Source organism: Meleagris gallopavo, chromosome Z, assembly GCF_905368555.1.
Source record: "Meleagris gallopavo chromosome Z, MGAL_WU_HG_1.1, whole genome shotgun sequence".
NCBI classification, from domain to species: domain Eukaryota; kingdom Metazoa; phylum Chordata; class Aves; order Galliformes; family Phasianidae; genus Meleagris; species Meleagris gallopavo.
In genome coordinates, this window is record NC_139435.1 from 64,768,434 (window position 1) to 64,794,915 (window position 26,482).

At 41.1% G+C, this 26,482-nt stretch overlaps 2 protein-coding genes across 2 annotated transcripts in view; one reads left to right on the forward strand and one right to left on the reverse strand.

Annotated features, from left to right (window-relative positions):
• The window catches only part of GRIN3A (glutamate ionotropic receptor NMDA type subunit 3A), a 71,271-nt gene extending 65,339 nt beyond the window's left edge, over positions 1-5,932 (forward strand). The window contains exon 9 of the mRNA XM_085213021.1: positions 1,939-5,932. Within this exon, the coding sequence (XP_085069147.1) occupies positions 1,939-2,275 (337 nt within the window). The 3' untranslated portion in view covers positions 2,276-5,932. The remainder of the gene's footprint in view (positions 1-1,938) is intronic.
• A 1,883-nt stretch (positions 5,933-7,815) lies between these two features.
• RNF20 (ring finger protein 20) lies at positions 7,816-26,482 on the reverse strand. The gene is made up of 20 exons (XM_085213022.1): positions 26,329-26,482; positions 24,656-24,826; positions 24,356-24,523; positions 23,691-23,838; positions 23,351-23,533; positions 22,107-22,225; positions 20,370-20,516; positions 20,127-20,204; positions 19,722-19,841; positions 17,745-17,924; positions 17,421-17,556; positions 15,985-16,106; positions 15,256-15,641; positions 14,590-14,707; positions 12,499-12,648; positions 11,441-11,653; positions 10,182-10,307; positions 8,995-9,135; positions 8,540-8,641; positions 7,816-8,307 (listed from the first exon to the last, which is right to left on the reverse strand). Exons 2-20 carry the CDS (start codon positions 24,782-24,784, stop codon positions 8,131-8,133), a joined length of 2,943 nt encoding a protein of 980 aa, XP_085069148.1. The 5' UTR covers positions 24,785-24,826; positions 26,329-26,482; the 3' UTR covers positions 7,816-8,130.

Here is a 26,482-nt window from a genome sequence, read left to right on the forward strand (position 1 = left end):
ATAGACATGACAAAGAAGTGAAGCAAAAATGAGCTGTTTCCAACAAAAAGCATTAAATCTAGAAATCTTGTTCTTTCATGATTTCCCTCATAGAATAAAAGCATTCCATTCAAAGCACAGACTTTTCAGATTTTTAGGTCTGTTGCTGCTGATACTTCTTCATAAAAGAACCAGGAGATGAGTAGGCCTTGTGCAATAGCTTCACAGTGAATGCCAGATCAGGTGGTACATATGTTTAAAAAACTTTCAACTTTATTATTTTTCAGAATAAGTACTAAAAAAAACTGAAAAAACGCAGTCCTTTTGAAAGCCTTTGTCTCAACATTTGTTATTGAAAAAGGTAACAAACTTGCCTTGTGTTCATAGATTGTGTGCTGTGAAGAGCAGACAGTCTGACTTATCTATTGCAATAAGGACCACAAGGCATTCTCTTAAAACTAAACATTTGCTCAGTAACGCAAAGCTATCGGTGCACTTTTTAAAGACACTGATATCAGTAATTGCTTTTCTGCAGATGGGTAGAGTCTTCTTGGCTGCTGCTGTGTGTTTGGTATGACTGAAACACCACATAACTTCACTCTGTCCAGAACACATAAATGTACATTTTGTTCAGTTCGTTACTGCTGTGCCACTGTCAGCAGATATAAGAAGAAACACATACGGGCTTCTAGACTGAGCTAGATCATCTGTTTGTATCTTTGATGATTAAAAAAATGACGGGCTAAACTATTTGCCATGTACTGAGCAATGCAAAAACTTTGCATGTGGTGTCCAAAAGCCCTACAGAGAAAAGCTCTGAGAAAGAACTGCACAAGTATTCTTTCATCATTCAGACTGAGCATGTGCTGCTGCCCCAGAAACTCTGCTTGCACAGCACCCAGCCCACGAGTGTTTCTGCATGGTGGTCTAAGTGTGGTCTGAGCTGCTGTTTGCACAGAATTGTGGTGAGTTTAACTCAAAACACCTAGTAGTGTGGTACCCAGCTTGCAATCAACACTTACACATCAAGGTGCAATCCAGAGCTTTGAGATGAATTGCATTATTACACTTTATTTTGCTCCTGCTGAGGACTATGTAGTTACTACAAGCAGCAAGATATAGAAAAGAGGTGGAAAAAAATTGTATTACGGGTCTTGTGTTTACCTCAGAGAGGAAACTACTCAAGTTGCAACTTTCTAAAACTCCTTAAAGTCTGTGCTGAGAGAGAACTTCTCAGCCTCAATGGCTGAACTCTAAAGGTTTTTGTTTGCTTGTTGATACCCGAGTGCTAATTTTGGTTTGGGGCCTTTGTTAGAACCAGCTCCCCAGACCAGCCAGCCACAAGCAGCAGGATTTATGGCAGTAACTAATGCTTTATCAAAGAGCTTCAATTTGTGAAAGAAAAGTACATCAGAATTGACGGTGATAATGACTCACACTGGGAAGCTCGTGTTGCTGTGCTGCAAGGTTATTAAGCCATGTCCATTCCTTCAAAGCACAAGGAGCTTTCAACAAGAAATCAACACATTTTCCCCTTTGTCTCTGCACACCAGAGGTACTCGAGGTACCCCCTTCCCCCTCCATGAGAACAAATTACAGCACCTTAATGGTGTAACAAACTTTGGATATTGCATCCACAAAGCTTTCAGAGAGCTCCGGAGGCAGACTTAAGTCTTCCAATGCTGGAGCTGAGAGTACTGCAATTCAGTAACTAACATTAAAAAAAAATGTTGGGGGAACTTGAATTTTAGGATTCTTTTCAAGTCTCAGCTGCAGTTTACCACAAGCATTTGGCTGTTTGTGTTCATAAATTATGCTTCCGAGTAATAATAATTAAAAATAAAGAAATTATACATATTAGTGATAACAGCAGCATCGTACTTCTCCAGTGGGATGGATCACAGGGAGGAGATGCATACACATAAGATTTTGTACTAACTCTCACACCTCTCTGTTCAGGTCCCACGTAGGGAACAGCCAGCATGCCGTGTGGAATACAGCCAACACAGGCAACTGTCACCGGAAAAAGTACATCTGCACTGACGAAGGGCAAAACGAGGTGACGGTCCGACAGCACCAAGACATCCCCCTGCCACAGGTGAGGAGGGAGACTCCGGCTTCTTTAACGACCAACGGGAAAGCAGAGTCCCTCAGTATTGCTAAGACCTCAGTGATGCAAGAGCTCACAGAGCTGGAGAAGCAGATCCAAATTATCAAGCACGAGCTGCAACTCGCCATGGACCGGAAATCAGAGCTGGAAGAATATCAGAGGACAAACAGGACTGCAGAGCCCTAGGCCAGCACACTTGGCCCCTTTCCCCTGTTCTCCCTTCCCTTGTCTGTGAAATTTGTAACACACTTTTGTAATGCCAGAAAGAGGCATAAAAATAAAGCAGGCAGTATGCTCTTCATTGAGAGCAGAGTTGCAGCAGCCCACAGCCACTGCCACCATCCTGAGTCCTCCTCCTTTCATAGCAAGTTTCTCTTTCCCATGGCCAACACCAGCCATTCCCAAGGGACTAGAGAAACAAGAAGTGTCTGAAAAGCAAGAGTCTCTGATTCCTTCACTTGTCACTACAGTGAAGTTTCCTCTTTTTTAGCCCTTTCTGTGCATTAATTCAAAAGGAAACAAAAAAAGAAAAAAGAAAAAAAAAAAAAGAAAAAAAACAGAAGGAAATCTAAACTGCTCACTGGAAGCATGTCCCTTGTTGGTATGTTTTTGTTGTGGTACCTATGGGTTTAGTCTCTGTTTATGCTAAGGCTCCTTATGGTTGCCTCATTACACCAGGTGCTCGTTCTATGTTGGCAACCCCTTCCCTCGTGGCACAGGCTGTGGTTCACGAGACATATTCTTGGTGGTAGTCCCAGTACACAGCGTTCCCTTAGTTCTTCAGCACAAACGCAGACATGGCTGCTCTGTGACTGTAAGAAAGAAACTTCACCAGCTTAAAAATAACTTTGCAGAAACCAAACCGTCACCTTTGTCTGCATTTGAGCCCAGGTTCACTTTGCACTTCCACACAGAGAGAAGCCATGCAAACAGCTGCACTGGCGAATGTGAGGGATTGGGTTCACAGTGGCACAGGGTAAGGATGAGAGAGGAAGGGAGGGGGTAGCTGTACTGCAGACCACTACCTCTGCCCTCTGCTGAAGGTGAAGTATTTACCACTGTGAAACCACTCCCTTAATGTTCTCTGTCTACAGAAGACATTAAGGTTCTTCCTTACAGTCAAAATGACATAAAGGGGATTTATTCTGACACCAAACTCCCACCAAAGTCAGAGGGAGCTTGGCACCAAAGCCTCCTTGTGGACCAGGGCTCAGGGTAATGGAAAACGAGATTTGCTGTTTCAAAGTCAATGTACTGAATGGAGCTCCCTCCCACCTGAATGATAAGTAAAGGGGAAGGAAGGGTAAGCTGTTCAGCATCTGAATAAATAATACATCAATCCAAATGACTGTGTTATTTATACAGGATTTCTGTGAACTGTTAAACACTTCCCAATACATCGTGTGCTGCAGAGAAAAAGAATGCTGTAACATTGTCAGAATTAACAGTGGTATCCAAGATATGTCACTGAGGTCATCTTTTCCCTCTTTGTATCTCCAGCCGACCGTGTGAATGTTGCCAAGGGTAATGTTCTCAGCAGGCATGGTTAAAGGCTACAGCTAGATCTGAAACTGCATTCTGGGGTTTGAATAAAGCATACTACCTTTCTGCACCTTTAACCTTTGAAAAACAGTTGTTAATGAAAGCTCTATATGGACAACTAAAAGCTGGTAGCAGCAACATGCACAGCAGTTAGCGCTGTCAAAACAAGTTCATCCCTGCTCAGTCTTTGGCTTCTGCTTTTGGGAATTAAGTCTGGCTGCTTCCTTCAATGAAGCCAGTTTCTCAGAAAATCCAGAAAACAGCAAAGTGGGGTCAGATAACCTGCACCATCAGAGAGGTCTGAAAGACTCAGTGTGCCCCTTCTTCCCTGCTCCTAAAAAATATATGACTGGTCAAGTCACTTAGTTTGTATTTATTGCCTTTCCTTAGCTTTACTCACTTCACTCATTTAGATTCTCAGCAAATTTGGAAGAACTTATTATGTGTACAGCCCCCACTGTCTTTCAATCTCTAACATAATTTGGCTAGAACAGAAAAACACTTTTTTTTTTTTAATTATTATTAGACAAAAACTAGGAAATAAGTATGTATTCCAAGCCAATTCCAACCTTAACAACAGGTTTTTCTTACTTCTGTATCTGTACACGTGTGAGTTCAGGAAAAGACCATCAAAATTAGTTTTAAAAAAGGTGAAATTAAAAAAGCTAATGGCATCTTAAACAAAAATGTACATTTCTGTTTCAAAGTTCCAACTCAAACATCCAATCTTTCAAAAAATTACTCTTCCTTCAAAGACAGAAGTGTGAGTGAAGAAGTGTCAGCCACCTAATTATGGTAAACAAAAATCTCTTTCTAGTGGGTGCCCAAAGGGCTACTCCATGGCAAACGGAGAATAGGGATTGTTGCAAATTATTGCGGTAGTAACCAGAGGCTTTTAGGGAAGGGTCAAAGTTCTCACTGCACTTCAAAGATATGTTTTGGCTGCAGACAGCACTAAGTATTTCCTCTAAACAAAAATGTTCTGTAGTATTATCAAAATGGTTTGGAACAGTCAGACAATCACTCAAAGCTGAAAGCTTCCTTACAATTCAAGGTCAAATTAAGGTACATGGATTCCCTCATCAAAACGTTAACCTGAATTACACACACAAAAAGGAAACATATAAAGGTTCCTGCAACTTTTCACCAGGCTACAAACTTAGTACAGGGAAGAATGTGTTAACCCCCCACAAAATATACAAGATAGAAGGATGCAGAGAACATCAGATCTTCCATATCTTATCATTTGACCAGTCTTGAGTCTTGCCAACTCTACCAAGAGAAGAAACCAGGAATAAAAACAAAACAACAAAAAAGGATTTTTTTTTTTTTCAATAAGGTTTATAGTTCCAGAACCACATTAATGGCCTTGTTGTGCCAGGATAAGTTGGATATCAGGAAACACTTCTTTACAGAAAGAGTTGTTAAGCATTTAGAATAGGCTCCCCAGGGAGGTGGTTGAGTCACCATCCCTGGATGTGTTTAAAAACCATTTGGATGTGGTGCTCAGGGACATGATTTAGTAGTAGGGTTAGGTCATGGTTGGACTCTATAATGTTTGGGGTCTTTTGCAACCTGAGTGATTCTGTAATCTTTTCAGAGAGGGAGAAGAATCCAGCCTGATTCTGTATTGAACAATGTTTCCCATAGAATCTATGGGATGGGGGGGTATCACTCATTCCCATGACTGCTGGCTGCTGGAAAGTTGGAGATTGCCTGTAGAGGTCTGTCCTGTCTATAGATTGTTTGGGTCCAAGATAAATTCCTCCCTCCTCAGATCATGGCAGATTGTCTTCCTCAGGGGCTTCATTCTGTTTGGATTCTACAAAACCCTACACACATCTATAAAGGCAACAGGAAGAAGCCAAAAAAGGCATTGCTTACCAGATGGCAGTAGATTGGAATCAGAGCACTACCCTTAGAACCAGCTTCATTTTAAAGAAGAGATGGGCAAGAGGTTTATAGGACAGTTCACACGCTTTTTGAGCTTCACTACCTCACAAGCAGGGCATAACCTGAATTCACAGATTTGAAGAACAGATGGTGCCTCAATCAAGAAAAGAACACAGATAATGATCTTCCTGCCTAACACAAGGTCAAACTAGTGATATAAGTAGCTCATGGACTAGTCCTGAGACTTTTACACCATGTGTAAGATGTGTAGCAAGAAGGAAAATCGAAGGAAATTTCCAGACTCCACAGCTTTCCTTTTTTCTGACCCATCTGCTTTCTTGGATGGTTGTTCTTTTCTTTGTTGTTGTTGCTGTAGTTTTGATTTGTTTTATAAATTGCAATACTTTTAGCTCATCAATCTGTACTGGTTTATTTTGCCTATGACAAACAGTTGTCATCTTTACAGGTTACCTCTTGATAACAATGCTCTTCAGAAATCATATTGTGAGTTCCTCTAAAAACACTCCTTCATACACATACACTCTGACGTTTGTGCATGCACACAGCACTTCTTGTTAGTGCTAGAGATGTTTTCTTCATTTATACTTGACTACTCTGTCTCAGACACTGAATTTAGATGGTTTTCTCTGGAGAATATTTGCCTCACTTCCCTTATTTTTCACCAAAATATTTTTAGTTCTGATAAATTTTAAAGTCATTTTCATTCATTTTGGAAGTCAAAGCACTACGTTTTTCACCATTTCTCAATGTTTAAATTCTGATCCTGAAAATATAATCACTTCCACAGTAATAAGATTAAACACAACTTAAAATAAAGAAACATCTTAAAATAAGATCTTAAAATAAGAAAATTTTTACCTTGGGAAGGAATGAGAAAAAAAAAGTGGCACATGGACAAGGCAACTCTTTAAGTTGCATTTTCCAAGCAAATGAAATTTACAGGAAAAACTCCGTCTTAAGAAAGAATGTTTCAGATAAATGACTTAACTTTTCATATTTGGGGTAAACTTCAAATGCAGTTTTGCAGCACAGGGAGTACAGAGACTATAATATATGCCACGTCCTTCTACAAGATTTCTGTCAACTATGACAAAACTGGTGCACAAAACAAGCCAGCATTTTGGTCCTTCTATTACATCAGGAATAAAGTGATGAAGGTACAGACAAAATGACAGAGGTGGTTCTAGTTAACTTTTTTTGAAGACTGAAAAGAAGAAATTCATCTCTGTGCTTTAGAAACTTAAAGCCTGGAAAAAACATTTCCATTAATTGGACAAAGACAGAAACAGTAGATACTATCAAAGTTAATACAAACAGAAAAGTAATCCAGACCAGAGCTTTTATTACAGCATGTGCATTACAAGATTAATCTCTATGGCAAAATTACACCAAAGTAATCCTTACAAATTAATTTCAGGAAACAAAGAGTTATGTCTCAGCCTAAAGGAAGACATCCACATCAATGGGATACTATTTTCAAGGATTTTCTATTGCCTTATCTTTCTCATTTTCCAGATGCAAAGATACGCATATGCTTTTGGTGGCAGAGGCATGCTTCTTAACACAGCAGCCTTCACAGATACTTGGCCTGTCATAGAAAGATACATGTCTCAGGAGGCCTGGGGGCCTTAGACCCAGAACTCCATACGGGGCCCCTGCCCAAGGCATCCAGCACAAGAAGAATGCAGAGCTGTTGGAAAGGGCCCACAAAGGAGCCATGAAGATGGTGAGAGGGCTGGAGCTCCTCTCCTACAAAGAAAGGCTGAGGGAGCTGGATTTGTTTAGCTTGGAGAAGGCTCCAGGGAGATCACACTGGGCCCTTCTAATAGTTGAAAGGAGCTTCCAAGCAGGAGGGAACCCAACTTCTACACAGTCTGATAGGGACAGGACAAGGAGGAATGGCTTTAAACTAAAAGACAGGAAATTTCGGATAGATACTAAGAAGAAATTCTTCACTCAGAGGGTACTGAAGCACTGGAACAGGCTGCCCAGAGAAGCCGTGGGTGCCCCATCCCTAGAGGCATTCAAGTAGAGGTCGCAGTATGGGGCTCCAGGCTGCCTGATGTGGTAGAGGGAAACCAGCCCATAGCAGGGGGCTAGACACAGGTTGGAAGGGACCTTACAGCCTAAGTTATTCTATAATTCTATGAGTCATTCCACTGAAGTCTACATACACACTACCAGTTCATTCTTTAATTGGTCTTTTAATAGGGAAGCTATTTACACTCAGCAACACCAGATGTGAAACTCAAAAAAACAGAGCAAATTCCTCAAATAAAGACCTCGTTTATTCTGCAGAGAGCTTCCATGCCATCCACACAAGGCTTCAGTTAGATGTTTCCAACTTGACAGTGTGAAATGATAAATGGAAAATGTCCTCTGAACCATAAAAAAAAAAGAAATCCACAAAAACTGAAGACAAAAGCAAAAGAACAAGGACAAGAAAGGAACTGAGATCTACTACCTTTTTCGGTAGCATTCCCGAACAAGAACACTGCAGGCTGCCCCAAAGGTGCCAGTTAGAGAAAGTGAAGGAGGCTGGGTGGTCAGCATAAGCAGCAGGTTTCAGGTTCCAGTGGAAAGAATCAACCAATGTAGATCCTATGGAAATCATTGGCACCAAAGGCAGCATTACACTTTGGGCACTTACGCTGCCGGGTGTCATAGCGTGTTTTCACACACTCAAAACAGAAGACGTGAAAACACTTTGTTAGGACAGCATCCTTTTTGCGCATGTTACAGCATGGGCAGGTCAGGCGGGCCTGGAAGATGGAAACATTACAGTTAGGGCCTGCTGCATTGTGGCAGGTATATTAAAAGATGACTAAAGATAAAGGTCTTTCAACTTCTGCTAAGGAAGGGGTGCTTTTTTCAATGCAAAATAGGTCTACAATGCCAGAGTTCAGGTAACAAATGTCAAGTACTTAGAAGTGTGACTACAAAGCCTTCTGACTAAAGCAGAGTTCAAGAGAGAAGTGTAGATAGCTACGTCACCTTGTAATCCTTGATTTCTTCCATCAATATCTCATCACAATTGGGAACCATGTCAGGCTTCTTAGTGGTTTCCAGCTTCCTGCGTAACCTAGAAATGTCTTCCTGCATAAAAACAAAGAGACCAAATAAATGAGCAATGTCTTCTTTCCACAGCTTCTTCAAGAAAGAAACAGATCTAGCACCTGACTAACTGTGCATCTAGCTATATCACTCTATCTATACTTTTATCCCAAGAGGCATACGTATCATCTGGTGCTACTTGTATTGTCAGTTTTCAGTGGCCAAGACCTGAAATAGTCAAGTCTTTATCAAGCAGAAACCTAAGTAAATGGACAAAAAAGTATTAACCAAGAAACGGTGAGGAAGTTAATGTAGTTGAAACCTACTCTGACTTCAGCGCACAAAGAGCGGACACCAAATGAAACATATTGAAGGATTATGCATGAGGAGTATACCTCAGCTCTTTTAAAGTTGAACATCTCTTTCTCTCTAGTTACTCTGCTTTCCACTATCTCATCCTGGAAATCATGTAGCTTCTTCTGAGCCAGTTCTAGCTGGGTTTTCAGATCATCCGCAAGCTGGGCTGCATCCATAGCCTGAAAAAAGTAAACCATCCCAGAATTAACAAACATGAAAGAAGTTCTAGTGATTCCTGGTCCCTCTATTTGTAAACTCAAGACTGCTCACAAAATATTTCTATAGCTACTGGAGATTAATTTTTTTCAAGTCAGCTTTTGGTAGTTTCAAACTGAAGAACTGAAATCATTCCCTAAACATTACTTCAAACAGCAAAATATATTTCTGCCCACAAGCTCTAATAATTTAGCTTGAACTCTCCTCTTTAACAGAGGCAACTTGTTAAACAACAATGCATCTCACTTGGAAAACATAAATGCCCCCTCAAATTCCCTATTAGTATCAATATTTTTAGCTTTCCATTTCCACTTTTTCCTATTGAACATAGAAGCAAATCTACAGAGAACTTAGACAAAACTGCAAGATAAGGCTTTCTTGTATGGGTGTTTGTTTTTTTTTTTTTTTTGTCATTTTTTTTCCAGAGCCATTCTCTTACCATTTTCTATTCCTGCACTAACAAATCTATTAGCTGAGTTCTCTCAGAACCCAGAACATGATTGCTCTGAATTCCCCTCTCTTCTTCAAAACGATGTTTCTGCTTTCCCTTCTACTTGTTTTGATGTAATCCCCATATTTCTACTACAGCCTTGATAACAAAGGCTGGATAACTCAGACTGAGACTGAGACACTCAGTTTTAGCCTACAGACCAACTTCATTTAGGTATCTTACACATTTAAGAAATGCTTTCATGTTCCCTAATCATAATTTTCTTTTACTGACCTCATCTTTCCTATGAAAGCTTTAACTGATCTCAGTTAACACCTGGCTGCTGCCACTTTTTCCCTAAGTTCCCCTACCTAATCAAGACTTTCACAGAAACAACTACACCTTGTTTATCTTTATAAAAGCAAACATCACTCTGTGACACTTAAATTAGCACGCTCTTCGTTGCTCCTCAGCCTTCTCATATGCTAGTTCACAAGCAGGGAATATCAGGTTCTATGTCAGAGAGACCTCAGAGATTCCCAAAAGACAACAATTCCATCTCCAAAAAGAACCATTCACCTTGCGTTTGTTCATTTCCAGGGCTTGTGTTCGGAGACCGAGTTCTTTCTCGCCTGTTCCAATACTGCTTTGCAGCAAGTGTTCCTTCTCTTCCAGCTTACGTACAACTTGCAGCTGGGCATCCACCTTTAGAAAAGGAGAAAGAAGACAGAGAGGGACTGAAATGAATGCTCTACAGGTCTTCAGAGTTGTCCTTAAAACTACATGCAAAAACTATCCCTGCCTCCTCATCACTAAAGATGGTGTCTCTTTATCTTCCCTTTTTCTTCTTGGATACAGACATACTGGCACACCTAACAGACATATTCAGATCTCTCTAGTGCTTTAAAATGCTTTAAAAAAATCTAGCAACACCTGCAACAAAGATTCATCTTTTGGTGGGTGGCTTACAGAACTGCTGCTAGACAGTAAGCAGTTTTACTTTGGTTCCAAATATGGCAGAACACATATGTGGAAGAACTGTAACCAAAGGAAAGTGGTTCACCGCTTCTTCACTGCTTCCTTCCACTTGCTCTTCGTAACAATGAACCCGCAGGACAGTTCATACTCATACAGCAGTTTCTTACTGAGACAGATGCCTTGAAGTTCAATGTAGAATACTTCAGCTGATGTGAGGAACATTTCCTTCTGTTCTAATTCTGGCTGAGATAGAAGTAATTTTCTTTAAAGTGACTTAGATGGCACTGTATTTTGAATTTCTGGACAAAATAGTGTTAATAACAAATCCAGATTTTAGTTGTTGACAAAAAGTGCTTAAACAGCAACAAGGTTTTCTCTGCATCTCATGCTATCTCACTCTCACAAGTGTAGACATGGGGTGCACAAGAAGCTGTGGAAGGGCACAGCTGGAACTACTGCCCTAAGCTGAACAAACAGATATTCCATACTGTATGACGTTATGCTCAGCAATGAAATCTGAAGAAACAGGGATGACTAGGAGAACATGTTCAGAGTTACGCTATTTGTCTACCCAGATAACCAGTATGTAGCCCTGCTTTCCTGGAAGTGGCTAAACATTTATCTGCTAACATCAAGTAGTTAATTAATTTTGTGCTTCTCTTGCGCATGAAACTTTTGCTTTACTTAGTACACTGCCTTTCTCTCAACCCATGGACATTCTGCTTTTGCCCCTCTCCCCCCTTTTCTACTGGGGAAAGACAGTCAAGCAGCTGTGTGGGTCTTACACCCTACCAAGGTTAATTTACAGTAACTTCATCTTCCCATAAATTTGACTGTCCTCTTTCCTTTTCTCAAGTTACCTGTGTCTTCAATGTCAAAACTTGATCTGCCAGCTCCTCCTTTTCTTCTTTCAGCAGCTTGTGAATCTGGTTGGACTTGATGCGTTCTGACATCAGCTTGAAGTTGGCATCATCTTTCTCCCGTAGCTGCTGCATCAGCCGTATGTTCTGCTCCTGCATGTCTTCAAAGGCTTGGCCTGTGACATCCATTTCTGACAGCAGAGCCTCCTCCTCCTGCAAGAGAATCATTGGCTCTGGCAGAGCTGTTTCCTGTACCACTACAATTATTCTGGATATTGTAACAGAGACAAAAACTAACACAGATCAAGGAAAATGCATCAGTCTCTAGGGCCTGAATTATAAACTGAAGAAGAGACGCTCATCTTCATAGAAACTCACAGATGCTTGCTTATCTGGTGGGAAAAAATCAGCTACAATCATTGCCAGAGCTGGGCAGAAGCCACCTACCAACTTCAGGCAGCTACCTAAACAGCTGTCACAAACTAGGCCAATTAATGGCCTAGGTAGACAACTTAACAGCTTCCAATTAAAAGGCTGTCAAGCCCTCTATACTCATGATGCTTCATCATTAAAGGAGTAAGTGACAAGATAGTGTAACTGTGTACTAAAAGGGGAAGAATTAAATTCTAAAAACGAACACATCAAATTAGTCACTTGTCTTGCCTGTACTCAGGTCAGTCTTTCCTTGTTAACATTAGATTATGTCCTTTTTTGTGGAAGAATGTATATCACAGCACCACACAAATGTATTAACTGTATGAACTGTACAAATATTATTAAAAACAAATGTCACCCTCCCCCTCTAGATGCTGATCCAGCCATTTCCCTTCTGTGCTTTCCACCTACACTTCATGAACAGCTAAGTTTTCCTTACCACTTCTGCCATGAACTTTGTCATAGTTGCTGTCCAGACTTCCATTTTCCCCCTTCAATACACAAGGACAAATATCACGCATCTTTGAAACATATGGCAACAGAAATTCTGTCTCCCTAGCAGTAAAATAAAAACACTTATTTCCCAAATGCACAAGCCATGACAGAAATTACTAGAAACTCACCTGTTTAGCCATGGCTAACTTCTTCTGTAAATACTCAATCTGTTCTTCTACTGCTCGGATCTTCCGAAGGGCATCCTCGTCAGCCATCTTTTTACTCTCCTTTTTCTCCTTGTCTTCCAATTCTTTCACTCTCTGCCTTAGTTCTTCCAGCTTAAGAAAAGACAAGACAAAAATGACACTAAATACAAGAATGTGGCCTGAGCTTTGTCAAGTGCATGTTTTCCCCACAGTTCATCAAAACATCAGAAAAACCGCCTTCTAAGCATGGGAAAATAAAATCCATTTCATCTCAACATGACACTGTAATATAGGCAGACAGACCATTAACATGGGCTTTAAGGCCTTTATTTCAAAACCTTGGAAAAATTCAACACCACTTTTTAATGACACTTGTTTCTAAGCACTTTTATATGTAAGGCTACATGGAAGAAGAGCATCTGCTCCTTTAAAGGCATCTGATCAAGCATCTTTTTCAATGCAAAAAGGGGGAACAAAAAAAAAAAAAAAGAAGAAGAAACCATCATATGGAGATACAAACCTGACTGACAAAACAAGGAAACCAAACCTGGTAAGTCATGCTAATTGATGAGGGAATGTGAGAACATTTAATCCAGCAAGGTCAACTGACTGGGGACCCTGCCAACTAGGAAACTAAGGTGGAAAAAAAAGGAAGAGGCCAGAAACAAGATACGCAGAGGCACTGACCTGAGAAAACAGACATGCATACAACAACAACAAACCAACCTTGTCTGTCACACTAATTGTTAGGGTTTCAAAAAAACCAGAGGTGCTACTTCCAGGAAGACTAAGTTGGGCTTTGCAAAGGAAAAGACTGGACCAGAGGGGACCTGAGCTAAGAAGATACAGGAATCAGAGTTCTGAACACCACTGAGCATTGGGAAGGGGAGCAAGATTAACAAAGGGGTGTGTAGATAGAAAAGACTTGGCTGTGCATGAAATCAGGCTGGTCAGGCACGGTCATCAGGCTGACCATTGCAGTCTGGCCTATCTTCTTACAGTATCTCCACATATCTTTTTCTTAATTATCTCTCTGTGATCTCACTATCTAAGCCACATGTACGCGTGCTGCAAGGAAAAAATGCCAACTTTTAGTAAGACAGTTTGTGAATAGGTTAAAGAGGCCTGGGATGCAGGTAGAAGTGCCAGACTGACAGAAGTGCTGTGGCACTACTGAAGGGATCTGCTAAAATGTGTACGCTTGTGAAACTGGACAGAGCTGTATGTGTGCATACCTTCCACAGTGAATTTTTTCCCCTACCATGTGAAGAAGATGTAGGGGCTTGTCTATTCATGTTAGATGTTTTGATTCCAGTATGTGGGCATTGCTGAAGGCAGCAGCTTGACCATGGCAATCTGCTTGACTGCCTAAGTCTGTGTCTTGTATTCTCTGTGCGTGTCCCTGAGACACGTGCTTAGCATCACTACTGCTGGGCCTGCACTCAGGAAAGCAGCAGCCACATCCCTCAGTCTAAGCTGAGACCCTATATCTCCAGCCTGGGCTCCAGTGGCTAGACAGAAGAAAGTCCTGAAGCAGAGTGATTGGAGGAGGAAACCATACTCATAACACCTCTTGACATCAAAGTGTAACTTTTTTCAGTGCTCTCTGCAGCTTCACTCATATGGAACGTTTCAAAATTTCATTCCCAAATCATTGTCCAAGACCCATTTAAAATACGTTGGGTGATGTTCCCTGCCACATCCACTAAGAGATCTGAGACCACACTCTACGTTTTCCGAATAGCACACCAAACTCTATCTTCAGGTCTTTCTAAATTTTTAATGATGTAAGGCTACATATCTACATATAATAGATATGGAAATCTAAAAACAGCTTTGAACAACCAACCTCCTTTAACACCAACGATTAAAACACTGCCCATCAAGAGAACATATCAACATCTCTTCTCAGCTCCAAACCACTTCAGCCTCTATTGTAAGTGACAAACATGAGAAGAGAAATAACCTCTCGTTTTGACAACAAAGGCACCACAGTTCAGGTACAGAGTATTTGAAAAGAAGTTTTAAGGAGAATGTAATTGAGGAAAAAATGGCAAGAGAAATGAGCTTTACCTCTGCTTTTGCCTTTTTCTCAGCTGCCATGAGCTGTACTTTGTCTCTCTGCTCTTTGGGGGCAGAACGGTACATATCTAACAACAGCTTCATCTCCTTCTGGCTCTCCTGGGCCTTCCTGTAAACACAGAGATAGAAGATTGTGAGATCAAAGCAGAAAAGCTACATTATCACATATTCAACAATATTCTCTCCATATTCCACACTGCAGCTAGGTAGAGTCTTCTTCCATGGCTCATTTCACTCTAGTAAGTGCAAGTCAAAAGCTGTAAAGAATGGATTCAGGCACACATGGGTTGAAAAGCTAACAGAACACAGAGGGTGAAGGAAGCATGCATCCTAAAAATAAGTAATAGGTATCTGTCTCTGCTTTGGTACTGATCTAAGAAGGGGAGACCACTGTGCCCTTCATTAGTAACATGTTGCTGTAGAGTTTTACACAATTGTAGTGACAGCAATTTGACACAGAATATGAAGTACCTGGTTTGGTTTTAAAGCTTTCATGAGTGAAATGTTACTATACTGTTACTATAAACATAATCAGACAGAAGGTGTTATAAACTTCTAATTTCAGGAACAAACTACCTAAGAGCTGCAAGTGACCTGATAGAAACACCTGAGTTAGGGCATAACTCACACAAGAAAGGAAGAAACAGCAACTCTTACTTGAGCTCAGCCTTCAACTGCTTGATCACTTCAGCCTCCTTCTTTCTTCCATCTTCATGCTTCCCTTTCTCCTTCTCTTTGGACTCTCTCTCCTTCTCAGATTCCTTCTGTTTCTGTTTTTCTCTCTCTCGCTCTTTCTCTTTCTCTCTCTCCCTCTCTTTCTCTTTTTCCTTTTCTCGTTCCCTCTCCCTCTCCCGTCTTTCTCGCTCCCGTTCCTCTTCATCTCGCCTAGCCTTAACTTCACAAGCTTCCTCAGAAGCAGCTTTGGGAACAGATGCTTGGGCAGAAGGGTCATCAGGCTCCGGTTTGATCTCTGGAGGCTCCTCCTTTGTGTCTTCAGTGCTGGACTGGGATTGCAGAAGAGCACTACCACTACGAGAGCGGATCTGTCATGGAACAGCAACAAAGAAGACAGAGATGGAAATAAGATATTAGGTTATCAGCCAGACACTTGCATGACAGTTATCTGCCCATACTAGTCTTCCCAAACTCCATTTGCATGTTTCCTCTGACGCTGCTAACACTGTTCACAGAGCTGTATAAAGCTACAAAAGGAAGACAATTAATCTGTTAAGTGGAAAGGAGGAGAGCATGGAACTCAATCAGAAATTATGCTGCATCTTGCACACTGTAACAGAAAAGCTGATACTACAGGTAAGGAAGGACTGACAGCATCCACGTTTTCACCAAGCATTTTCTGCTCTTTACTGGCATTTTGTAATTGGATACCTTGCTCAAGTCAGATTGGGCCTCTCTCAGTTTGCGTTTGTACCTCAGTACCTCTCCCTTCAGCTGGTGGTTATGATTCTGGAGGCTGCTGATGAGATGACGCATCTCCCGATTAATTGGGCCTAGAAAAACAGAAACACAAATGTAACAAAACATACTTGCACTCATTTCTATAGACTTCAATGGTGAGGGAGTGACAAGAGACAAAAATAGGACTATAATCATTCCACTGCACAACATACCATCACAACACATTCACAGAAAAGTCATGCCAGCTATGATAAGTCTCTGGACATTTCCAGCCTTAGTTTCCCCTTTACTTTTTCCCCCCCCAGCATTCCTTAAAGGAAAAATACATCTTTTTATACATTTTTTTATCTGACTGTGATAGAGCTGATTTTCTTCATAGCAGCTCATATAGTGTTGTTTTAGATTTAGGAACCAAAACAATGATGGATACCACAAATGTAGTGGCTACTGTCAAATAATGTTTGCACATTGTCGAGGTCTTTCCTGTTTCTCACTCTGTGCCCCCAGTACACAAACTGAGGGTACAAAAGAAGTTGGGAAGAGGCAAACAGAGCAGATGATTCAAACTGATCAGAGATACTCTATGCTATGTAATGTCGTCAATAAAAACTGAAAAAGAAGGGGGATTTAAAAAAGTTAGCCATCTTATGCTTGTGAACTGACTTGACATCAATGAGGAGGGGTGGGGGGGATGGGTGAGTGACTGCTTTGCATCACCTATTTTTATTTCTGTTCCACTTCTTGCTTATCAAAAATTTTTAATTGTGATCTGTAAGTTTTCTTGCTATTACTCTTCTTTTCTTTTTTCTCCTCTACAAGGCTAGGCTGAGAGCTGGGAACCTTATAGCTGACTTCCAATACCTGAAGGGGGACTTTAGAACCTGAAGCTGGGGAGGGACTTTTTATAAGGGCATGTAGGGAGAGAATGAAGAGAAATGGCTGTAATGTTCTAGTATTGTTCTAGTTTAAGACTTGATGTTAAGAAGAAATTCTTTACTGTGAGGGTGGTGAGACACTGGAACAGATTGCCCAGGGTGGTTATGGATGCCCTCTTCCTGGAGGTTTTGAAGGCCAGAGAGGCTAGGGCTGTGAGCAACCTGGTCTACTAGGAGGTATCCCTTCCTGCAGCAGGAGGGTGGGAACTAGATGATTTTACCCTTCCAATTCAAACCATTCTATGACTCAACAATTCTATGAAAATGAAACATTCTGCAACACTTAAAAGGAAGTCAGATAAGATGCAACTGGCTTCTGAAACTTGTCAGGAGAAGTATTTAAGAATAACAGAAAAAAATAAAATCATGCCAAGTGTTCTGCCGCAATGCAACCTCTAATGGGGCTGATTTTCTTAAAAAAAAAAAAAAAAAAAAAAAAAAAAAACCACACAAAGCAGAAGAACTGTGTACCTGCTTGTTCATTGGCAGCAAGGGTCTGTTCAAATTCAATCCTCAACATCTCATACTCCTTGCGGACTTGTGCCAGGGTGTCCTCTAACTGAATTACTTCTGTGCGTAGTTTCTTGTGAAGGCTGACCTCATCCCTCTGAGGAGTAAGAAGGAGACAGAACTTGGTGCTGTGACCTAGAAGTCTCTCTCACCTCATCAGCAGAAGGTACAAGAACAGATGAATTATTGCCAGAAAGCCATTTCCTGAGCGTTCCCGGGGCCACTGAGATCAACAGCAACACTCAATGGGTGACAATGTTCTCCAGTTTAATGGAGAGGTACTACCTCAATTAGTTCCACCTGGCGCTGGTGTGTGGTGCGAGTGCCATGAAGCAGAGTGCGGGCCTCATCAAGATGTGCCTTCAGCTGCAGACTCTCATTATACAAAACAGAAAACTGAGACTGCATACAGCGATATTCTGGAGTCTCCTTCACAGCTTCTTCCACTGCTCGTCGCAGCTCAATCTGATCAGGACACACAAAGATGTCACAAAAAGTAAAGTCATCTCAAGTTAAAGCTGCCACAAGCAACTTTTCAGTGGCAACAGAACAAGTATCTTAAAAACAACAAAGAAAACAGTGTAGGACTTTAATAGCATTGCTGAGAAACGGACACAAATGGTGCTTAAGTATCGACTAAAACAGTCTGTGCTTTCTCTCTGCTGATATATACGAAGCTGTTTCTCTTACAGAGTCACACAATAAGTTTTTTTTCATTTTCAGGTTTTGCAACAATTGATCTCAAATATATGAGTTTGGGAAGCACAATAAATATCTTCAAATGATTTAATGTAAAATCATAAAGATGTAAATGAATTAAGACAGAAACAGAAAAATTTGACTGTAAATTAGAAAAACTAAGTGCCAACAAGAGACACGTTAACAGAAAGCAAATGAGAGAAAGTACAGAGTCTGAATTTTACTACAAAACTCAGGAAATAGGTGTGACTTGAAGCAGTGAAACAAACATATAAATACACACACAATGCTCAACGCTAATAAAAAGAAAGCTGTATGCCAAATGGAGTTCCTCTCAAAAAAAGCTCACATGGATAAACAGTATTTACTAGTGCCTCAAGTCAATCGCTGGTGTCTCATCTCTGAGTATCAGCTCAGATGTTCCTACTGTCAGGCTAAACTAAGCATAAGATAAACAGAATCTAAATTTTATATACAAATTTATCACAAATTTTAGTTTTACAGTCACTAAGATATAAGAAATTTGTATGTTGTTTCCTCTCTATCCATTCCACCACAAATAGAAGGTTTAAATTAATCTATTCTTTCCAGAATCTAGAATCTCCTACTCAAGTTCCCTAGCTCCACTCATATGGAGTGGAAGGAAGGTGAAAGAGGGGAACTAAATAACCAGGTATCATTAAAACATATTAAAGGAATGGAATACAGCTGAGAACAGGAAATAATAAATTAGTACAATTCCCACTGATGTCCACACGATGTCACCAATGCACTGAACTGCAAGCGTAAGTCACACAAATTTTAAGTACACAGCCCAGCTATAAAACACACAGTTTGACTTGACAAGAATCTTGACTTAGTTCAATGTGCCCAGCATGGACAGGGACATAGAAACAGAGAATGGCTTGGACTGCAAGGGAGCTTCAAGCCCATCCACTTCCAACCTCCTGCCACCCACTAAATCAGGCTCCCCACAGCCTAGTCCAACCAGACCTTGAAGGTTTTCAGAGATGGGGCACTAACAGCTTCAGCGTACAATTTCCTTCAGCCATTAAGAAAGAAAAAGATCAAAAAATTGTACTTTTAAACTAAGAGGATAGTTGATGTATAAGCATTAGCCCTTGTCCTGTCACTATAGGCTCTGGTAAAAAAAAAAAAAAAAAAAAAAAAAAGTCTTCATTTTTCAGTAAGCTCCCTTTGAATATTGAGAGGTTGCAATAAAGTAACCTTCCCTGAAAAGAACAACTCCTACTCTCAGCATTTCCTCATAGGAAAGTACTCTGATCACTTTCATGCCTCTCCTCTATACCCAGCCTAAAAGCTTCTTGTCTTTAAGGTGCCCAGAACTCCAAAACTGGATGCAGTACTCCAAGCAGGGTGTCACAAGACTGAAGCACAAAACTATCTCTCTCAGCCAGCTAGCCATGCTTTTTATGTGGCTCAGGATACAAAGAGCAAGTACAGAACAGAATTAATAAGGATTCCCAGAGATACAACACAGCATGACAGATGGGAACAGGCTACAGAAACATCTTCATCTTCAGACAGGTATAGACATCTCACCTTGAGTTTTTCATTCTGTGATGTTACTTCCTGAAGATCACGGCGCAGTTCCTCTAACTCACTGAGGCGGTTCCCAGCAAGCTCTTTATTCTCCTCCAGCTCTGCATTCATCTCCTCAAACTGCCAGGGATAAATTACTTTTAAGTTCCACTATTCATGTACAATTCTAATCGAGTGATCATTTCTACAGTAAGGACTAAATAATACTACTGAGTGGGACAGACCCCACTTTCCCCAGGCCTTTTTATACCAGGAAACTTATAAGGAAACAAAATGGTTTGTCAAGGACCCCCAGGAGATTCATACTAAAGGAAGTATTTAATTCTGTAACAAACCAAGATCCTACACGCAAGCTCTCCTTGAATATATTCTCTCCCTTGAATAAAACCAAGGCCCTGACCTTACCTTACGGGCATTAATGGTGATTGTGCCCCCATAGAGACTGCTTCCTGCTCCGTACACCTTGTAACCTTTAGAATTCACCTGCAAAAAGGCAACAAATTTCATAAACGCTCGATTAAGTGCATAATATACAACAGCACATTCAGAGTCACAGACTGTATACTAGAGATTCTAACTCTAGATTCTAACACAATGAAATACACTAGGAAAAACGCCAGTCAATACTAAACTCTGGGTGTTGCTCACCCGTTCAAGAACATCTGCCAAGTGCCGGTTAAGTCGCTGCTCTCTCTTACGGATCTTGTCAATATTCCACTGAAGGTCATCAATCATAGTCTCCAGAACAGACACTCGAGACTCTGCCGTCTCCACTTTCTCTTGCAACTTGGAGAACTGCAGTCAAGAATATTTTAGTCGCAATATTAGGTAGAACCAACAATTTTTCAGAGTGCTAAGAATTTTTTTTTCCTTCATATTCATCATACACTGCATTTACACTCTTTGTACATTTTGCAGTTATCTTTTCCTATTCAGATAGCTTATTCCAAGATTACTCTTTTAAGAAGAAAACAAGTCTGGCAGCACAGCTGAAATGCCTCTACACCAATGCATGTAGCGTGGGAAATAAGCGGACAGAAGCCATAGTGCAATTAGAAAACTATGGCCTAGCTGATATCATGCAAATGCAGCGGGACAAACTGCACAACTAGAATACAACAATTAAGAGCTGCAAGCTTTTTGCAGGCAGGGAAGGTGTGGGGGAGTTGCCCTCTATATTAAGAAGTGGACAGATTGCAAAGCGATGGCTCTGAGAAACATCATCTATTACAAGCCACCTGATCAAGAAGGGATTGCTGACAAGGCCTTACTGCTTCAGCTACAAGAAACAGCAAGCTCCCCTGATTGGGGATTTCAACTATCCAGTTATCTACCCACAGCTGCTGGCAACTTGATGGGCTGCAAACAACCCAGCAGACTGCTTGAGTGCACTGAAAATAACTTCCTGGTCCAGGCATTGGGCAGGCCAACAAGAAGAAAAGTATTATTGGACCTAGTGCTCATCAATGCAGAAGAGATCATTAAAGGGCTTAAGATTGGAGTTCATGATCTCAAGGAATATGGGTCTGACAAAAAGCAAAGCCAGGATTCTGAACTTCAGAAAAGTGAGTTTTCAGCTGTTTAAGTAATTATTGGATGAGATCTCTGGGAAGCTCTCCAAAGAAGTAGTGGACACCCCATCCCTGGAAGTGTTCAAAGCCCTGGGCAGCCTGATCTCGTGTGTGGCCACCCTGCACACTTCAGGAAGGCGTGGAACTGGGTGATCTTTGGGTCCTTTTACACCCATATCATTCTATGATATTCAGTAAACTATCCTAAATGAAAATAATTAAAAAAAAAAAAAGAAAACAAAAATAGGAAAGAAGTTGGGAATATCAGGCAGAGTGCAGCAGCAGCCACCTCACCTTACTCAAAGGTGTTTTGTTTTTTTAAATCTTTTAAATCCTGCTCTATAAAACACCTAATTGCCTTCGGACAAACACTGAACCAGGCCAGCATTACCACAAATGGTTATGGATGCCTCGTAAAGCATTCCTTAACTCCTGAACTCCTGAATTCCTTAAAGACTATTCATCCTACAATTCAGGCTGTAGAACTTTCATACACAACTCAGAAAAAAACGAGAGGTGAAATGACAGGAACAGCAAGTGTCACAGACATCTTAGCATCATCTCACCACTTTCTCTGTTTCATTTGCTTCTAAAAATCATATCCATGTAACTTATTAATCACATGTCCTTCATTACACAGAAAAATCTACATACAACCATTCTTTCCATAACCTTTGTTCAGAATTTGAATTCCCATTCTTGTTCCTGCTGCCTTTCTGTAAGGCAACAATCTGCTTTGCAAATAGATTATTCTAAATGGGAACTAATCAAGTACAGTCTCCAAAACAGACTTTTTTCTCTCTTCTTTTTATACCTCCTGAGACATTATTCGGTGCTTCTCCTGAAGAAGATCAGCCAGTTCTTGTAGACGTCCATTCTCATGTGAAAGGTATGAATTAAGCTCTAAGACTGCTTCTTCCATCAATGAAATATCTGAAACAACCAAAAGAAAAAGAAGCAAATTAAGAAGGTAGCTTCTTAAACAGTAAGAAGAAAAAAAGTTAAAAAGAGTTTCTGTTGTTAACTGCTTCTTATTACAGCTTTCCTTGGAGTAGCATCCTGCATTCACCAAGCAGAAGGCTTTGCCATTTAACATACCATTCATTCCTGTCTGTTACCATCTCTTAAAGCCAGAAATCATTCCAATCACGCCAATATGAGCAACACAGAAAACACTCTCCTATTACACCAACATCCTATTGCAGGTCAAACTGACGTGCAAACCTATTTCAACACACGCTGATAAACCAAAGGACAAACTGCAAATGAGTACAGTATGTGGGAGTACAGGCTCACACGATAGCACTGGCATTACTGCAACAGTCTGAGACTGCCAGCTAAGCACAGCAGTATTTTACCACACCAGTGCTGTATTTCCCAAAGCTCTTTTATCAAAGCATGTAATGCTCTGGACAACAGGAAAAAAAAAAAAAGAGTTGGTAATTCTACCTAAATTTTCACTCAGAAAAGATCAGAATTCTGCCCTTAAGCCAACAATTTTTTTCAGAGATTAATCTGAGCATAAACTGCTACATCCATTTTTGGACTCTCATCATTTGTTTCTTCTGCAAAACTGTTTTGCATTCAAAATTAACAGTCACACTGGATACGCAGTGATATCAGATGTTCTCATCAAGCTTAAAACCCCAAAGAAAACTGAGAAGACTGTTACTCTATGCCTTTTAGTGAACTCCAAGTGAGAAGTCCAGCATCAGTTTGCGATACTGTTTCACTTCCTTACTGGTAAACCTGTTAAGGTTTAATCTGTAGCCTTTCAGGTGAGCAAACACACCACAGACAGAAACAAATCTCTCCTCAGTCCAGTGCTGGGGGTAGATCTCTCAGCATTCATAGTCAGAGGCAATTATCATATTCTTCTAATACAAAACCTTTTTGAAGGTTTTGATAATTAGGTATTAGAAGAGGTAAGCAAATTTATTTTGGAAACTAAATGAGCTTAAAGCCTAGTCATTCTTAATTCTTAGAATGCAAGATAACATCTAAGATGGAATTAGACAAGGATCTTGAGCATCAGCCAGGGATCCACTTTGGTCCTACCTCCACTATTCAGCTTGTGTGACAGCACATCCACTTTCTCCTGCAGTTTGTCATACATTGTCACAATCTGGGCAACAGCACGCCGGGAGGACTCCACACGCTCTTGCAGCTGAGATTCTATCTCCTCACTAGTGCTGCTGGCTAGGGTTGCCAGGAAGGAGAACGCTGGTTCCAATCCTTCACCTGGGAACAGAAAGAAGTGCAAAAAGTAAGCATGCTCTGGAAGAAAATAACGCTATTCTTCATAATTAGAAAGTTTGTGACAGCTTTTAGAAAAACAAACCAGTAGCATCCACAGCTGAAATCCATCTTTCCCACTGTCCCTAGTCACGTGCCTCACCTCTTTCCCTTTCATCTTTTCGTTCCTGATTACTGTCTGAGTCTGGTTCAGGTTCTGGTACAACAAGTGCTTTTCTTTCGGACAGGAGGTCTCCAAGACCTTGGTCCAGGTCAAAACGTTTAAGGATGATGCGGATATTTTCATCAAACTGAATAACAAAGAAAGACAAGACAAAGGATGAATGTGTAGGTGAACAGAAGGCACAAGGAGAGCAATACTAATAAAATACACATGTCACTCCAAAAGCAATGCCTCCTACTTATTTCCACTGAAACTACAACAGATAAAAAGAGCATAGTGGCATTATTTGATAGAGCTAATATGCAGCTACACAACTCTATTTTCAACATAGACATCACTGTTAGCTATGCATCTTCACCAGCAACAAACTATAGTCTGCATGTCACTCGCCATCCCAGTGGAGGTCGCTCACTGCTCCATAGCTGCTATGGACACCCTTGCTTCATAAGCACTTCCAGGTCAGACGCCATTCTGTCAGACTGCCCCTCTGCTGCCATCTGTCACGCAGCAACAAAATGTAACGGAACATTGGCAGGAAAGTTCAAATTTTACTGCCATACCATGAACATTTGCCTCTAACATTGTGGGCCAACAAAATGAAATAGGAGGCATTACTTTCAGAGCAGCTCTTGCATATTACTAACTTGATTCCAGTAACGGTTGATAATCAGCAGAGAGGCATCATCAGTGGCCTGCCGACGCTCCAGCTTCTCAATATGTTCCCGTAGCTCATCTTCAATGGCTTGCCGCTGGTCCAGCATCTCTGCTAGTTTCCGGTTCTTGGTCTGTAGAGTCCGAATGTCCAACTCCTCCTGTGCAGAAGTACAAGTCAGTGGCACATTCCTCACAAACCAGTTCACTAGGCTTATTAAGGAAGAAAGACAATTTGGTTCCCAGATAAGAAAAACCAAGAGCTTGAGAGGCAGTAAGCAAGAAAGACATACCGTTGAAGAAACTCCACCAAGCTTAATGGTCTCTACTGTGGTCCCCGAGTCTTCAACCCCTGCCTTTTTCTCTGGAGGTGCAGAAGGGCCAGGCTCTCCAGCTGCCCGTTTACTGCCAGCTCCAGACATGGTGGCTGACACATATAGGCTCACCCCTTCTCCAAGTTCGGCCTGATATTAAATAACACCATTAAAAGAAAAGCAAAGACACCAACCTAACCACAACCAATTCATTATGGTAAAAAGATACACAACACAGTACAGAATAAGTAACTCCAATAGCTTTAGAAAATACTGGTCAAGAGTTATTAAAAGACACCACTGGGTTTATCACCGTGAACAGCAACATGATGGGAAAAAAATTACCCTCCATGAGAACCACCAATCTGTCGTTCACAGGGTATGCCTGAGACTTCCTGACACTGTGAATACATGGCAGCTGTTCACATCAGTCAAACTGCTCTTATTGTACCAACATTCAAAGTCAGTTAAAGCCAAGGGAAGCAATTCCTTGAAGATGAGTCCTCAGAGACTTTACAAAACAAACTTGTATATCCTAGTGAACTGAACAGCAATTCCTAATAAAGTTTTGCAGAGCAGTTCTGCATTTTATCAGAGATAGGCACATTAGAAGCATACTTATGACCAAATTAATGGAATTTTAAAAGTTCTGGACTATTAGTTACAGAATTGAGGCTAAAAAGGACTTCTGCTGATGACCTGTTCAGTGCTCACAAATATATCAGATTCAGCAGGAGCATGGCCATTGGCCTTCCTCAGGCAGGCTTCTGCTATCTTCAAGGACTCCATAATCTTCCTGAGCAACCTGTTCCAGTGACTGACAAAAACCTTCACTACCAAAATATTTTTCTTACATTTTTTTTTAATTTTCCTCACATATTAATTTACTACACCAATTAATGTTTTCTTGGAGGGTTCCCAAAACAAACAATGCAGCTAGTGCTGGAAAACAAAATACATCTTCATTAGATCTAAGCAGCATTCTCGTCCCATATTCAAAGGTATTGTGCCAGTTTAATTCTCAGATAACTACTTCTAAGCTATATGAAGTCCAGAAAGCAATGAAATACAGAGTATACAAATAAAGTTAATACTGTCCCATTTTGATCCAGAGTGGCATTTACAGAACAACTATGGGTTACAGGCTGAACCAAACTGTTGTTATATATTTGAGTTCTACAGAAAGTAATAAGGCTATTGCATTTTTAAGATACAGGCGATAACAGACTGCTTGGCTAAACTTTCTTTTTCAACAAGCGTTTTGACATGGCAATGCCTTTCACCATATACAGAACAGCAATTCCTTCCCAGATGAGTTAATGAAATACCACAATAATCCTCCATTCCTGTAACCTGCCTCGAAATATAAACACTAAATAAATCTCAAGAATTAGCAGAAATAATCAAAGACAGCTCCAATTTAACTGTTTTCTCTCTCTCGGCAACACCCTCCCACAACACCCACGGCTCCCCTGCTACCTTCGGGCATCCACAGGCCTACAGCCGCCCACCCCACCGCGCACCGCTCGCTTCCCCGTCCCCGCTGCCACGGCCACTGCCGCGCAGAGCCGCCCGCCCACCCCTCCCTCACGCACTTCGCTCGGCGCAGCCTGACCTAGTCCAGCCACTGCGGCCCGGCAACCCCCACCCACCCTAAAACAGCCCACCGATCCCTGCCGCCTTCCTCAGGCCCTCCGGAAAGCAAATCCGCGCACGGACCAATCATAAAGGCAGCTGAAGCAGCTGTGCTCAGCACCTCCCTCAGAGGCGGCCGCCCCTTCCGGCGGCCATTTCGCCCTCACTTGT